This window comes from Rhinopithecus roxellana, chromosome 1 (genome assembly GCF_007565055.1).
Source record: "Rhinopithecus roxellana isolate Shanxi Qingling chromosome 1, ASM756505v1, whole genome shotgun sequence".
NCBI lineage: Eukaryota > Metazoa > Chordata > Mammalia > Primates > Cercopithecidae > Rhinopithecus > Rhinopithecus roxellana.
The window spans coordinates 111,089,421-111,106,263 of record NC_044549.1 but is presented as its reverse complement, the minus strand read 5'-3'; the positions used below and the strand labels follow the sequence as shown (position 1 = coordinate 111,106,263).

At 35.5% G+C, this 16,843-nt stretch overlaps 1 protein-coding gene across 5 annotated transcripts in view; it reads right to left on the bottom strand.

The window, feature by feature from the left end:
- The window catches only part of PLSCR4 (phospholipid scramblase 4), a 66,387-nt gene that overhangs the window by 17,036 nt on the left and 32,508 nt on the right, over positions 1-16,843 (bottom strand). For all 5 annotated transcript variants that reach the window (XM_010363395.2, XM_010363396.2, XM_030929221.1 and 2 more), the window contains one exon: positions 3,373-3,608. In XM_010363395.2, coding sequence (XP_010361697.2) covers positions 3,373-3,608 — 236 coding nt within the window. The remainder of the gene's footprint in view (positions 1-3,372; positions 3,609-16,843) is intronic.

Sequence of the window (16,843 nt, the reverse complement as noted above, 5' to 3'; positions counted from 1 at the left end):
CTGAGAAATGACACCACCTATGACAACTATAGCCTAATGAAATTCATTTTTTTAAACAATAAGACTTGTAAATCGAAATTACACTTTGATCCATGGGCTGCAGAATGGATGTTGTGTTAGCAGGCATTAAAACAACATTAATCTCCTTATACACCTCCATCAGAGCTCTCGGGTGACCAGATGTGTTGTCAGTGAGTAGCACTGTTTTGCAAGAGACCCTATCAAGGGAGTCAGTCTGTCCTTTGAAGTTTTGACATCAGGCGTTGACTTCTACTTTTTAGCTATGAAAGTCCTAGATGACATCTTCTTCCAACAGAAGGCTGCTGCATCTACATTCAAAATCTGTTGTTTAGTATAATCACCTTCATCAATGATCTTATTATAGCTAGGATCTTCTGAAAACCTTACTGCTGCTTCTACATCAGGACTTGCTGCTTCACCTTGCACTTTATGTTATAAAATAATTTAAAAAATAATATAAAATAATATAAAATAATTTTTTTTTTCCCTTAAGCCTTGTGAGCCAACCTCTGCTAGCTTCAAACTTTTTTTTTTTCTGTAGTTTCCTCACCTTTCTCAGCCTACACAGAATTTAAGAGAGATAGGGCTTTGCTCTGAATTATGCTTTGGTTTAAGGAAATGTTGTGACTGGTTTGATCTTCTTTCTAAACCACTAAAACTTTCTCCATATCAGCAATTAGGCTCTTTTACTTTTCACCATTCATATGTTCACTGGAGTAATATCACTTTCAATTTCAAGAACTTTTCCTTTGCATTCACAGCTTGGCTAACTGGTGCTAGAAGACTAGCTTTTGGCCTGTCTCAACTTTCAACATGCCTTCCTCATGAAGCTAAATCATTTCCAGCTTTTTTATTTACAATGAGAGATGTGAAATTGTTTCTTTCACTTGAACACTCAGAAGCCATCACAGCATTATTAACTGGCCTAATTTCAATATTATTATGTCCCTCCCTGGAGCTCAGTAACACGTGTCTGTTAAGGGACAGTTCTTTGACAAATTGGTAAAGTCACTGGCAAAGCCAAGACTCTGGAAATAATACAATCATGCTAATTTGGATGTTTTAGGACTCTTGGTAACCTTGATAAAGATTCATGTAATCTTCATGTGAGAGCTCAAAAAGACTAGGGTAGATAGCAGAAAAAGATTGGCTCTATGTCTTGCATTCACCCATAAGAAGGTATTTAAGCTAATAACAGCCACACAGCTTTCATCCATTGGGACAGCCCTATATGTTCAAAAAATATTAGGCACATTGTGACCCTTATCTCATTAAAAATTCTCTTAACAATCTGATAAGGTGGGTATTGATAATACTATTTTATAGATGACAAAATTCAAGCAGCAAGAGGTTAGAAAAGTTTATCAAGGTTTTAGCGTTACTAGAGAGTAGGATAGAATTAAAAACCTGGTTTGTCTGGGTCCAAACCTGTGTTTTGTTTATTTTTTCAGTTATTTCTTTAACTCTAAACATTCCTAAAAGGGACAATTCATAAGAATCATAAAAGAAATTAAGAAACAGGTTTTTAATATTTAAATAAACAAAGCTATACAATTTGAAAAGAGAACTGTAGAAGATGTTAGATTCCCAAGAACAACTTCTGTATTTATCACAAAGTATGGAAATGAGACTTTCTAAACTTGATAAGCTACAAATATTTTATCTTCTGAAATAATGTAGATGTTTACTCTAGCACTTCGCCTGAATGAGTGGCTTTACATTTTGTCAATATTTTGTCCAAATAATAATTTAGGATAAATTTTGGCTTTTGTAAAATCCAAATTTTCCTAATCCAACTATATTGACTTCTATACACCAATGCTATAATATTATACAAATAGTTTTCAGCACAGAAGATTATCAGGGTCCCTGTCAATATACAGAATTGAAAAGAGAAATGACATATCTCCAGGAAATACTTGGCTGTCAACCTGGGGAGGTAAGTATTGAATTGGGAAGTTTCTTCTTTATAATGTATTTCAGCACTCCTTTCTCTAAAAACAACAAAAAAGATTCAGAAGGTTCTATCGGATCTCCAATAAAGTAGTCTCCCTCTTATCCTCAGGGGATACTTTCCAAGCCCCCAGTGGATACCTGAAACCACAGATTGTACCAAATCCTGTATATACTATGCACAAATTTTTCTTTCCTTCTTTACAATTTCATGGACATATTAATTTTACTGTAGATCTTAGTAACCTTAGCATAGGAATTTTTTTATTATTAAGTCAAAAACCTTCACCTTTACATGGAAAGGAAGACCTTATGGCCTCTCTTTGGTCTTTCCTTGGCATATCCAAATTCCCAGCATTCCTACTCTTGTGTTTTGGAGACATAATTAAGTAAAATAAGTTACTTCAATGCAAGCACCGTGATACTGTAAGTCAGTCTCATAACGAAGATGGCTACTATGTGACTCGGTCTGTATACTACAGGTAACATGTATAGCGTGGATACACTGCACAAAGGAATGATACATGTGGCAGTCAGAACAGAGACGGACTGTGCAAGATTTCATCATGCTACTCAGAATAAATTTAAAATTTATGAATGGTCTATTTCTGGAATTTTCCATTTAGTATTTTTAGAACCTGGTTGACCATGCGTAACTGACACCATAGGAATCAATGCCACAAATAAAAGGCAACTACTCTGCCAGCTTTACCTTACTTTCATTAAGCAGGTTTTTTAGTTTCAGACATGGGTTCTTAAACAAAACTAATTGTACACAAACTTTGCATATTACCCAGTTTTTGATCTGGATGCCCTGGTGGCAGCAGAATATCTATATAGAGGTTAATTAGGGAGTTACTATGTTGTACGAAGGGGGTCTCTGGAACTCGGCCCGAAGAAATATTCTTTGTAGGGTTCATTATTTTTATTTATATTGTATGTTTTTTGGGGTGGCAAGAGTAGCTAATGAAAATAATGGATGGTAGTAAAAAGCAATGGACTAAGGCACTCAGCAATTTATCCACTGTGTTGTGTTTTGTTCTATTTTGTGCTGCTTTTGTTGATATTAACTCTGTATTTCTAAGCAAATAACACAACTACCCTCTATGATAGTTTTTGATTTCTACTTGTACACTTCTTTCAAGAAAACATCTTGTATGCCTTGAAGCTCAACATAAACCCTTATGAAACATACTCATCCCACTATAAACATCCTTGTACTTGCTACTTCCCTTTCACATTTCTGAAACTGGTATCACTATTCTTATAGTTTCACAAATGGCATCTGTCATCACTGACCCATCTACCTTTATTCACTCTGTTCTGCTTTTTCTCTCTTTTTATTGGGTCCATATGGTCACATTTCATAAGAAAATAATTTGTATTTTCATGGAGTACCTGAACTAAGTATTCCAGACCAGGAGGACAGTTTGCCATAGGAGTTGGCCCTGGCATCCATGTTATTGGAACAGGCTGATTTGGCACAGGATATTTGCCAGGCTGATACTGGACAGGATGGGTACCACCAACTGGCTGGTACAAAGGGAAGGTACTGGGTTGCTGTGGACTGTAGTATCCCATAGGCAAGCCTCCTGGGTAGCCTGCAGGTGGAGGGACAGCTGTTCCAGGGTGTCCTGTGTTCAAAAGAATTCAAAGTGTTATACATTATTAACACTATAAGTTAACATAACTTTTTACATGAGATGAAATAGATCACACGACATCCACTTAAATATAACAACTTGTTCCATTTTTGATTTGCACTTTATGCAGATCATTGTTGCATATGACCCAACGATGTATTAGGGAGACTTATTTACATATTAATTCATTTAATCCTTTTAAACCTTATAATTATTCCCATTTCAATGGTACAAAAGTAAGTTTTGAAACATTAGAAGACCAACATGTTAGCTTCTTAATAAATTAGGTTCCTCCTTGGAGATAATAAACTTACCTAATGAGGTTGGGATTAATTACTAACATATAATTACTACATATAATTACTCCTGCAAATTTTTGTTATTATGTCTATTGTTATTGTTTATGGTTACATAAATAATGTCTACTTTATTTCAAAGGGGTGCTTTTAATGAATATTTTAGGCTGCCTTGATCCCATCACTTATGCATATCTTCATCATCGAATTCTCAGATTGGTCCCCAATCCTGACCTCTTTTACATTCAATTTCTTAAGGTTATTTTCTTAGCAGTTGGGCTGCTATAACAAAATACCACAAACTGAGTGGCTCAAACAACAAGCATTTCTTTCCTATGGCTCCGGAGGCTGGGAAGTTCAAAGACAAATGTTAGCATGGTCAAACCTGGTGAGAGCCTTTCCTGGTTTGCAGATGTTCACCTTCTTGCTATATGCTCACAGAGTGAAGGGGGAGAGAGAGAGAGAGAGAGGGAAAGAGAGAATCCCTCTCATGTCTCCTCTTATAGGGCATGAGTGCCATCATGAGGGCTCCACCCTTTTGATTTAATTTTTTCTGAAAGGCCCACTTCCAAGTAACATCACATTGGGAAATGGGGCTTCAATATGTGAATTTGGGGGGGATATAAACATTCAGCCCACAGCACTTATCCCTCTACCATTTCTCCTCATTCCACCTTCAATCAGAGATCTGATGAATTATCTTTGTCATTATAAGTCTGTCAAGGAACCTAGATTTCCTTAAATGGATACAGCATTTTATCATGCTTTAAGAGCACAGTCTACATATTCAATGCAATTCCCATCAAAATACTATCATCATTCTTCACAGAACTAGAAAAACAATCTTAAAATTCATATGCAACCAAAAGAGCCTTCATAGTCAAAGCAAAACTAAGTGAAAAGAACAAATCTGGAGGCATCACATATCATTTCAAATGATATTATAAGGACATAGTCACCAAAACAAGATGGTACTGGTACAAAAACAGGCACATAGACCAATGGAACAGAATAGGGAACCCAAAAATAAACCCAAATACAGCCAACTCATCTTTGACAAAGCAACGTGGGGAAAGGACACCCTATTCAATAAATGGTGCTGGGATAATTGGCAAGCTATATGTATGAGAATGAAACTGGATCCTCATCCCTCAAAATGGATAAAGGATCCTCAAAATGGATCAAGGACTTAAATCTAAGACCTGAAACTATAAAAATTCTAGAAGATAATATCAGAAAAACCTTTCTAGATATTGGCTTAGGCAAAGACTTCATGACCAAGAATCCAAAAGCAAATGCAACAAAAACAATGATAAATAGGTGGGACTTAATTAAACTAAAGAGCTTTTGCACAGCAAAAAGAACAGTCAGCAGAGTAAACTGACAACCCAGAGTGGGAAAAAATCTTCACAATTGATATATCTGACAAAGGACTAATATCCAGAATCTACAAGGAACTCAAACAAATTAGCAAGAAAAGACAAACAATCCCATCAAAAAGTGGGCTAAGGACATGAACAGACAATTCTCAAATGAAGATATACAAATGGCCAACAAACGTATGAAAAAAATACTCAGCATCACTAATGATCAGGGAAATGCAAATCAAAACCACACTGCGATAACACCTTACTCCCGCAAGAATGGCCATAATCAAAAAATCAAAAAATAATAGATGTTGACATGGATGCAGTGAACAGGGAACTACACTGCTGGTGGGAATGTTAACTAGTACAACCACTACGGAAAACAGTGTGGAGATTCCTTTAAAAACTAAAAGTAGAACTACCATTTGATCCAACAATTCCACTACTGGGATATCTATCCAGAGGAAAATAAGTCGAAAAAGATACTTGCATATGCATGTTTATAGCAGCACAATTCACTGCTATAATACGGAACTAGCCCAAATGCCCATCAATCAATGAGTGATTAAGAAAAATGTGAGAATATATATATACACACACACACACGCACCCGCGCGTGCGTATACATACACGTATAAAAAGGAATGAATTAATGGCATTCACAGCAACCTGGATGTGATTGGAGACTATTATTCTAAGGAAAGTAATTCAGGAATGGAAAACCAAACATCGTATGTTCTCACTCGTAAGTGAGAGCTAAGTTATGAGGATGCAAAGGCATAGAAATGATACAGTGGACTTTGGGGGAATGATGGGAAGGGGGTGAGGGATAAAAGGCTACAAATTGGATTCAGTGTATACTGGTTGAGTGATGGGTGCACCAGCATCTCACAAATTACCACTAAAGAACTTACACGTCACCAAATACCACCTGTTCCTCAAAAACCTATGGAAATAAAATATTTTTTAAAAAAGAGTACTCATAAAAATGAATTAGTACACAACAGCTAATGTTTGACTTTAGGAATTTTTTTTATCAAGGTCTCTTAAGATAAGCAGTGGTAACTTTGCATTTCACTATTTTAAATTCAAAGAATTGCCAACAATAGGTATGAGAATGCCATTACTGTATATCTATCTAGCTCTGGTTATTAGGAATTTTTTGAATAACTTTGATCATTGTTAATTTACTTTTCACTTTCCAAGTTTTTAAGATTAATTAATTAAAATTTATAAATAACTGGGTCCTGGTTGTTTACCCAGAAATATGCAACAGACCCTAACTTACCACGAAGGTGTTGTAGCCCTAACTGAAATTCTGTGAGTAGCAGAGCCACAGCAGCCCACAAGTGATGTTCTCTGAAATGTTAGGAAGGCCAGGCTCAGATAAAGAAAGGGTTTTCTCCTTTAATAGAGAATTTAAGAAATAATGTCTTGTGGTCGAAAACAAAATAAATTGTGTAAGTCAAGATATTTTATGTTAAGATTTCAGTATAGTCGTCCCTTGATATTCATGGAGGATTGGTTCCAGGACTCCCTTAAATACCAAAACCTACAAAAGCTTAAGTCCCTTATATAAAATGGTGTAGTATTTGCATGTAACCTACTCACAGCCTCCCATATACTTTAATGATGTTTAGATTACTTTGTATAGCTAATACAATGTAAATGCTAATATAAATTCTTTTCATATTTTTATTGTATAATTTTTATTGTTATTTTTAATTGTGATTTCAAAATATTTTTAATCCAAACTTTTTTAAATCCATGGATGAAGAATTCACAAATATAGGGGTCCAACTGTGGATCTATTTTAGTTTAAATTAAATAAAACAACTTTTTATTAGCAGGGAATGCTACCTAAGACTTGAACTGTAAAATCTGAAGCCTTGGTGACAAGACATGAAGGCAATTTTTAAAAATGGAACTAGATTTTTCAGATTTTCAAAGATAGATGTTTAAATTTAGAAAAAAAAAAAATCACCTCAACATATTATTTCTTAAATTGTGGCTCAATATACCAAGTCCTTCAAAATAATCTGGAGTTCTTAGTAAAATTCCAGATTCTGGGCCTCATTCCAATCTATTGCATCAGGATCTCTACAGCAAAACTTAAGATTAACAAAACATTTTATTTCATCAATTCTTTTTTTTTAAATGCAAAATTCAGTGGTTTTAAGTATATTCTCAAAGTTGTACAACCATCACTGCTACCTAAACCCAGAATTTTCATCATACCAGAAAGAACACCCATACCCATTAGCAGCAATTTCCATTTCCTCTTCCCCACAGTCCCTGAAAACCACTACTACCTCTGTGGATTTGCCTAATCCACACATTTCATATAAATGAAAACATACAATAGGCGTCTATGTATTTTTTTTTACACTCAACATGTTTTCAAGGTTCATCCATGTTGTAGCACATATAAGTACTTAATTCCATTTTATGACTGAGTAGTATTCTATTGTATGGAAATATCACATTTTAGGTATTCTTTAATCAGTCAATGGACATTCAGGTTGTTTTCACTCTGGGCTATTATAAATAACACTGCTGTGATCCTCCATGTACAAGTTTTAGTGTGGACATATGTTTTCAGTTCTCTAGCTAAGAGTGAAATGAGCTGAAATATTTGGTAACTCCATTATTTAGCCAAACTGTTTTCCAAAGTGGCTTTACAATTTCACATGCCCACTTGCAAATATGAGCGTTCTACTTTCTCCATATCCTCCACCAATACTTGTTATTGTCTGTTTTTATTTTAGTCATCTTAGTGGGTATGAAATTGTATCTTATTGTGATTTTTATTTGCATTTTTCTGCTTACTAATGATGTTCAGCATCTTTTCATGTGCTTATTGGCCATTTGTATATATTCTCTGGAGAACTATCTATTCAAATATTTTTGCCTACTTCAAAACTGAATCATGGCCGGGCGCCGTGGCTCAAGCCTGTAATCCCAGCACTTTGGGAGGCCGAGACGGGTGGATCACGAGGTCAGGAGATCAAGACCATCCTGGCTAACCGGGTGAAACCCCATCTCTAATAAAAAAAATACAAAAAACTAGCCGGGCAAGGTGGCGGGTGCCTATAGTCCCAGCTACTCGGGAGGCTGAGGCAGGAGAATGGCCTAAACTCGGGAGACGGAGCTTGCAGTGAGCTGAGATCCGGCCACTGCACTCCAGCCTGGGCGACAGAGCAAGATTCCATCTCAAAAAAAAAAAAAACAAAAAAAACAAAACTGAATCATCTGTCTTTGTATTGTTGCGTTATATATGTTCTTTATATATTCAAGATAAAAAGTCTTTTGCCAGATAGTTTGCAAGTGTTTTCTCTCATTTTGTAGGTTGTCTTTTCTCTTTTATAGTGTCCTTAGATGTGCAGAATTCTACAATTAAATTGTTATGAAGTCCAATTTATTTTTTGTTTGTTGGTTGTGCTTTAGAGTGTCATATCATATCTAAGAAACTATTGCCTAATCCAAGGACATAAATACTTACATCTATATCTTATAAAAGTTTTATAGTTTTCACTCTTAGACATAGGTCTTTCAAACACATAGATCTTTGATTCATTTAGAGTTTTTGTGTATAGGGCGAGACACAGTTTCAAATCATTCTTTTGTATGTTGATACTCATTTGTCTCAGATCCTTTGCTGAAAAAAGGATTCTTTCCCCACTGAATTATTTTGACATGCTTGTCAAAAATGTTAGCTGCAGATGTTTGGGTTTACTTCTTAGACTCTCAATTCTATCTCATTGGTCTATATATCTATCTTTATGCCAGTACTATGGTATTGAATTCTGCAGCTTTATAGTAAATTGGAAATTGGGAATTGTGAGTCCTCTAATTCTTTTTTCAAGATTGTTTAGGCTATTCTGAATCCCTTACATTTCCGTATTATTTGAGGAATAGCTTGCCAATTTAAAAAATTCCACTGTGATAAGAATTGTGTTTAATCTGTAGATCAATTTAAGGAGCATTTCCATGTAACAATATTTACTTTTCAAACCTGTAAAATGCCTTTCCACTTACGTAGTCTTCGTTAGTTTCTTTCAGCAATGTTTCATGGTTTTCAATATGAAAGATATTTTACTCCTTTTATTAAAGTTATTTCTGGGTATGTTATTTTTAATGTTATTGTATGTGGAATTATAATTTTAATTTCATTTTTACATTGCTTATTGTTAATATATAGAAATACATTTGGATTTCTGTATAATGATCTTATATCCTAACACAATGCTGAGCTTATTTATTGTGCTGTTTGTGTGTATATATGGTTTTTTTTCTGTTTTGCTTTTTGTTTTTTTTGACAAGGTCTCACTCTGTCACCCAGGCTGAAGCGCAGAAGTATGATCATAGCTCACTGCAGTGTCAAATCCCTGAATTCAATCAATCCTTCTACCCTAACCTCCAAGTAGCTGGGACTACAGGGGTACAGGAGTGTACCACTGCACCCAACTTAGACTTTTTACATATATAGGATCATGTTTTCCACGAATGGAGATAGTTTTGTTTCTTTCTTTTTCTTGCCTAATTGCTCTGGCCAGAACTTCCAGTACAATGCTAAATAGAAGTGGCAAGAAAGATATCCTGTCTCATTCTTGATCTTAGATGAAATGAACGTTTTCAGTCTCTACTCCTAAATACAATGTTTGGTGTGAGTTTTCTTTTTTTTTTTTTTTTTTTTTTTGAGACGGAGTCTTGCTCTGCCACCCAGGCTGGAGTGCAGTGGCCGGATCTCAGCTCACTGCAAGCTCCGCCTCCCGGGTTTACGCCATTCTCCTGCCTCAGCCTCCCAAGTAGCTGGGACTACAGGCGCCCGCCTCGTCGCCCGGCTAGTTTTTTTTTTTTGTATTTTTTAGTAGAGACAGGGTTTCACCGTATTAGCCAGGATGGTCTCGATCTCCTGACCTCGTGATCCGCCCGTCTCGGCCTCCCAAAGTGCTGGGATTACAGGCTTGAGCCACCGCGCCCGGCCTGGTGTGAGTTTTCACAGGTAGTCTTTATCAGATTGAGGGACTTCCTCCTGTTTCTAGTTTCTTAAGTGTTTTTATCATGGAGGATGTTGTATTTTGTCAAGTGTGATTTCTGTGCTTACTGATGTGGTCATGTGGTTTTTGTACTATATTCTATTAAAATAGCACATACATTGATGGGTTTTAATATGATATTTAATATGATAAACCAATCTTACCTTGGGATAAATCCCACTTGGTGATGGCATTTAATCCTTTTTTATGTTCCTAAATCTGGTTTGCTAGTAATCTGTTGCGCAAGTCTGATCCTATATTTATTAGGGATATGATCTTTAGTTTTCTTTTCTTGTGATATCTATGTCAGATTTTGCTAATTGGGTAATACTGGCCTCATGGAATTAGCTAGGAATAATTCACTATTCTTTCATTTTTATGGAAGACATTGTAAATGACTGGTTTTAAAACCTTCATGCAGCATTTAGTAAAATTTCCTTTTTTTTTTTTTGTGACATAGTCTCACTCTGTCGCCCAGGCTGGAGTACAGTGGCACAATCTTCACTCACTGCAACTTCTGCATCCCGGGATCAAGCCATTCTCCCGTCTCAGGCACCCAAGTAGCTGGGATTACAGGTGCGTGTGAGCTAATTTTTGTATTTTTAGTAGAGATGGGGTTTCGCCATGTTTATCAGGCTGGTCTCAAACTCCTGACCTCAGGTGATCCACCTGCTTCGGATTCCCAAAGTACTGGGATTACAGGCATGAGCCACCGTGCCCGGCCAAAATTCACTATTGAAGCCGTCTAGGCCTTAGCTATATTTTGTGGAAAAGTTTTACATGACAAATTCAATCTCTTGACTTGTTATATAAGTCTGTTAAGGGCTTCTGTTTCTTCTTGAGTCAATTTCAATTGTTTGTATCTTTCTAGGAACTTGTCCATTCGTCTAGGTTTCCTAATTTATTGGCATATAATGAATTGTACAAACAATTGTTCATATTATTCCCTTAAGATACTTTCAATTTCTCTGTGGTAACAGCCTCACTTTCATTCCTGATTTTAGCAATTTGAGGTGCTTTTTTTCATTTTTATTTTTGGTCAGTTTGACTTAAGGTTTCTTAATTTTGTTGATCCTCTCAAAGAACATTTTTTTGATTTTGCTGATTTTGTTTCTTTTTCTTTTTTCTATTTATTTCTGCTGTAATCTTTATTATTTCCTACCCCCTGGCTTGGTTTTTCTTTAAGGTGGAAAGTTTGATTGCTGATTTGATATCTTCCTTTTTTTTAATGGAGGTGTTTACAGCTATAAATTTTCCTCTAAGCACTTCTTATCTATATCTCACATGTTTTGGTATACTGTGTTTTGTTTTCATTCATCTCAAAGTACGTTCTAATTTCCCTGTGTGTGATTTTTTTTTGCCCCATTGTCATTTAAAAATATTCTTCTACCACTGTGGTAGAAGAATATATTCTATAGGATTTTAATTGTTTTAAATTTGTTGAGACTTGTTTCATGACCTAACCACAATACTGTAGAATGCCATATGTTTCAAGAAGAATGTGTATTATGTTGTTGTTCGGCAGCGTGTTCTATTATGCTATTATGTCTGGAGTGTCTGTCGTAGACTGTCTGTTGTGCCCGGTTTGGTTTATAGTGTTGCTCACATCTTCTGTTTCCTTTTTGATCTTCTGCTTAGTTGTTCTATCTATTATTGTAAGTGGGGTACTACAGTCTCCAACCATTATTGTATTATCTATTTCACCCTTCAATTCTACCAGTTTTACTTCATACATTTTGAAGCACTGTTTTTATGTGTATACATGTATATACTCATTCTGTCTTCGTGATGATTGACATTTTCATTATTATAAAATGACCATCATCTCTAGTAATAATTTTTTTCTCCAAGTATATTTTGTCTGATATTTCACCAATTCTTATCAACTACTAAGTTTGAGAAACACTGTTTTGATACAGCATTTTGCAAACTGAAGAAATATTCATAGATCATTAAAATCAATTTAATAATTCAAATATTAATTTTGAAAATATAGTCAACTAGAAAAGAATAAAATAGAAAATATGAAACTGTATTATTAGTATGCTATATATTCACTTTATATTCAGTATTGTCTAGTGAAACTTGTGTTACTTATATATAAATATATTGAATATATATATGTATTGTTCACTATGTGTTATATTAGATTATCATCAAGAATATTTGAAAGCCAATGATTTACAGATCTTTTTACTTAACTAATAAAAGGAAAGCAAAGATTCTATTCTGAAATGAAAACGATGGAAACAATGTTGCAACACTGCAATGGATAATCATATAAGTGCTTGTTTTTACTATGGTTGGAGATTTTTCTCTGTAGATTTCCACCTTGAAGAAAAAAAATAAATCTTACCTAAATATAGGTTAAACTGTAGTTTCCTTCTGAAAATTACCGCTTTTCCTTGTAATATGTGTATATGTATGTATACGTGTTTTTTTGTGTATCTGCCCAAAAATTACTGGATTTTCAGTCCAGATGACAGCTGAAAGATGTTAGAAGCTGAGATTCACCTCGTGTCCAGATAAGTGTACAAAAACGAACAAGGCTACAACAGTAGAAGCCCAATTTGGGCTGTATTGTTACAGCTCCACAAATGGTATTACATTTCCCTAAGTAAACTCAGTTTTGGGAACTGTAAGTCTATAGGACTAGCAAATCTTCTGTCTTTTGCAATCAAAGAGCAACGCCACACAGCTTTGTAGGGAAGGGATTGACATCTCCTGAAAAATGTAGACACAGTCCCGGCTGGGCGCCGTGGCTCACGCCTGTAATCCTAGCATTTTAGGAGGCCGAGGTGGGTGGATCACCTGAGGTCAGGAGTCTGAGACCAGCCTGGCCAACATGGTGAAACCCTGTCTCTACTGAAAACACAAAATTATCCGGGTGTGGTGGTCCGTGCCTGTAATCCCAGCTACTCTGAAGGTTGAGGCAGGAGAATATTTTAGAAGCCAGGAGGCGGAGGTTACCGTGAGCCGAGATTGCGCCACTGCACTCCAGCCTGGGCAACAGAGCAACACTCTGTCTCAAAAACAAACAAACAAACAAACAAACAAACAAACAAATGTAGACAGTCCCATAGGCAGCTGGTTTTTGAAAAAGTCACTCTTGCAGAATTAAAAATTCACTTAAATGTGATAAGGTGGAGATTATGGTCTCTCTCAGAGCCCCCAAAGAACTGGGTCCTGGATACCACCCAGATCTGGAAGAAAGTCCTATTAGAGAAACCTATGTTTGTTAAAAAAAGAAAAGAAAAAGAAAGATAATAACTAACACTCATTGAGCTCTCATCATATTCCAGCCCTTATTCTAACAACTTTACAAGTACTACTAAATCTTGTAATCTTTACATCAACCCTATATAGTAGATACTATTATTATCCTTATAGAGAAGAAAACTGAGGCATAGGGAGGTTAAATAACTTGGTGAAAGTCACTAGCTGATGTATAAGGAGGAGAATTAGAATTCCAGCATTCTGACTGCAGAAATGTCCTTAAATGCATCATGTTAATACTCCTCCTAGATCAGAGGCAAGAAAGAAGAGCACGCCAGGCGTGATTCTATGGAAGGCTTTGGCCTATACACTGGATTGGCATCTCTAGCTAGCAGCTATTTTTAAGTCCTTAAGTTCTACCCTTTCACCTCCATGGGACATCATGGGACTATGCAGTAGTCTGGGGTCAACCAAGACTGCGAAAGCCAGTCGTCTTTGAAGGTGAAGTCTAAGACGTTTTGGTTACTCATAAAAATGCCACTCATAATAGTCATGAATCGTGAAATTCTACTAATACTAAAAAACAAGGCCAGGAGATAAATCAAAGATTCTTTTATCTATGAAATATTCCTCAAGCCCATTTCAAGGACCAGCTTCTGTGCTTGCTGCTAGAAATATAAGACAGAAAGACATACAAATGCATGCCTATCTCCAAGGGCAGCAAGTTCTGTGGAGGCTACAAAGATGTATAAAAAAAGGTGAATGGTCACAAAGCAAGTAATTGGCATAATCATAGGTAGATGCATAGTGTGTTAAGGGATTAGACAGGAGGGGTACCTAACCTATGCAGAGAAGGTATACTACGATATAGGTGCTAACCCACTAGACCTAACCAGCATCTCCATGATGGGGAAAGGTTTTACAGGCAAACAGACAAGAACAAGCAGGTGCATAGAGGAGGTTCACTATTACAAGACAAACCGCTGTGTGTGGAGATTTAGTAGACAAGGCTAGAAAGATAGGATGGAATGAAGATTATGAAAGACTTTGAACTTTATGCCAATCAAATGCAAAGTAAAGTGATTAGTTTTACATCTAGAATTATTTATATAGGAGGTCAGATTAGGTAGGAAGTACTTGCAAAGGTCTGGCTAGAAGGCAAGGAAAGCTGATTTTGGTGAAAGGAGCATAGAGTGGAGAAATAGTAATTGACATTTAAGATACAACATTGACTTTGAAGTGGACTGGATATGAGAAAAGATTCTCAACTTTCTGGCTTGGGATCCTACAGGCCTCTAGTGTGTGGGAAGAATGGAGGAAAAAAATAGAGTTTAGAAGCAAGATAACAAAGTTGGGCTGGTTGTCACTGAGTTTGAGATTCAATGGTTTTTCATGAGAAGCAGTCTATAGGCAGTTGGAAGTGCAAGTTTAGAGACTAGCAGACTGACATGATCTGTGGGTATGTAGCTCATAAGTGATGAAGGAAAAGGAAACCTTCAGTATTAACAAGATCACTTAGAAGAGTGTGTAAAAGGAAGGGTGACCGGGAGAGGAGAGAGAAGGAGATGGGGAAGGGCAGGGAAGACCAGGGGAGTAGACCAAATAATTCTGGGAACAACAGCTTTTAAGAGTAGGGACACAGTTTTTGACAGAAACTGAGAGTAAGCAGACTAAAGGAAAAAAAAATGGTAACAGGAAGCAATAGAGTTAAGTGAGAAAAAAGTATAATGTATTTGGAAAAAAGTGAAGGAAAGTATGTATTTAAGTTTGTCATGAAGAATACACTTTAATTCCTTTAAGAATTGTATTTAAGAGTATCCAAGTTGGACTAGAAATCAGATATCCATACCTTCTTTTTTTAACCATTATTAAAAATAACAATGCAACTAAAAATCATATGAATTATCAAGAATATTAATTATATCACTTCAATTAGTTAATGATTAATTTACCATGTACTTTTAATAAAAAAGCAACTCATGTTACAAAACTTGAAGATCAATAAATCAGAAAAAAATTACTATTTAGATTTTGAGGCTATTCGTACGGAGATTATATTTTTTAAAATTAAATTTATATTTATTTTAAAATTAAATACACGTTTATGTAATTGAACGATTTTTGTTATAAGTACGTATTATCCAGAGATAAAAGAAGGAAAAAATATGATCAAGTTATATGTGAGAAATTGGTATATTATACTTTCTTCTAAGCTTTGAAGTTTTCATAAGAGTTCTGATTGCTTCTGCAGGAAAACAAAGCAAAACAAAACAAAGTAAGTTTAACTTTGTGTAATTATAGCATCTCAGACTTATGTAAATAAAGACCTCTGTTATGGAGTGTTATCGTACGAATAATGGTGTAAGAAACACTGCCTGATAGGATTTGAGTTTTCCTAGTTATTTTGAACATCAGGAAATCATGCCATTTTCTCTTTAATACTAAATATAACAAAGGTTTCTTTATTTTTTAAACAAGAATGGTGGATAAAATTATTTTTGGTGGGAACACATATCCAACACTATAATGCAAATTGAAATTATGTAAAGAAATTTAATAAATTCATTAACACTAAATAATTCGAGTACAGATTTCAAGATTCTTAATTTGACTCACAGTGACAATTTTGGTCAGTCTTCGTAAGTTTACAGTCTAGCCACTAGGTGGCGATCAGAGCGAAATTTTGCTATATTTTATAACTGAAAATTCACTAGTTGTGTGGTCTCAACTATAGTATTTTTACGACTTATCTTGTCATTTAATTTGAAGGATGTAGCCTACTCTCTTGCTGAATTATTGATATAGAGAAGAACAGACATATGCTTTATCAGATGAGAACATGATGTATAACCAAAGTTTTTCTCAGAAATGGTGAAGTTTCTGTTCTAGTGGAGTCCAGGTTTCTGGATATAGAGTAATTGGTAAATACAAGATAGATCTTGTATATCATGTTGGAAGTCACTGCAGTGACATATAGAGAAACTATCAGATAAAGCATGATTATAATTTAATAATTTAATTTTTAATACCCTGGATTTAGGAAAGATCAAGCTATTAACGCAGTATGTTATAATGCATTTTATCCTCATAACACACATATATATTAGGAAAAGAGAAAAAAGGAAATCCTGATGCTTTCAGAAAACACTGTAAGTAAAGAAGCCACCTGAGCTGCATGAATCATAGGTCTAGAGCCAAAAAAAAAAAAACCTTCGGCCAGGCGCGGTGGCTCACACCTGTAATCCCAGCACTTTGGGAGGCCAAGGTGGGAGGATCACTTGAGGTCAGGAGTTCAAGACCAGCCTAAC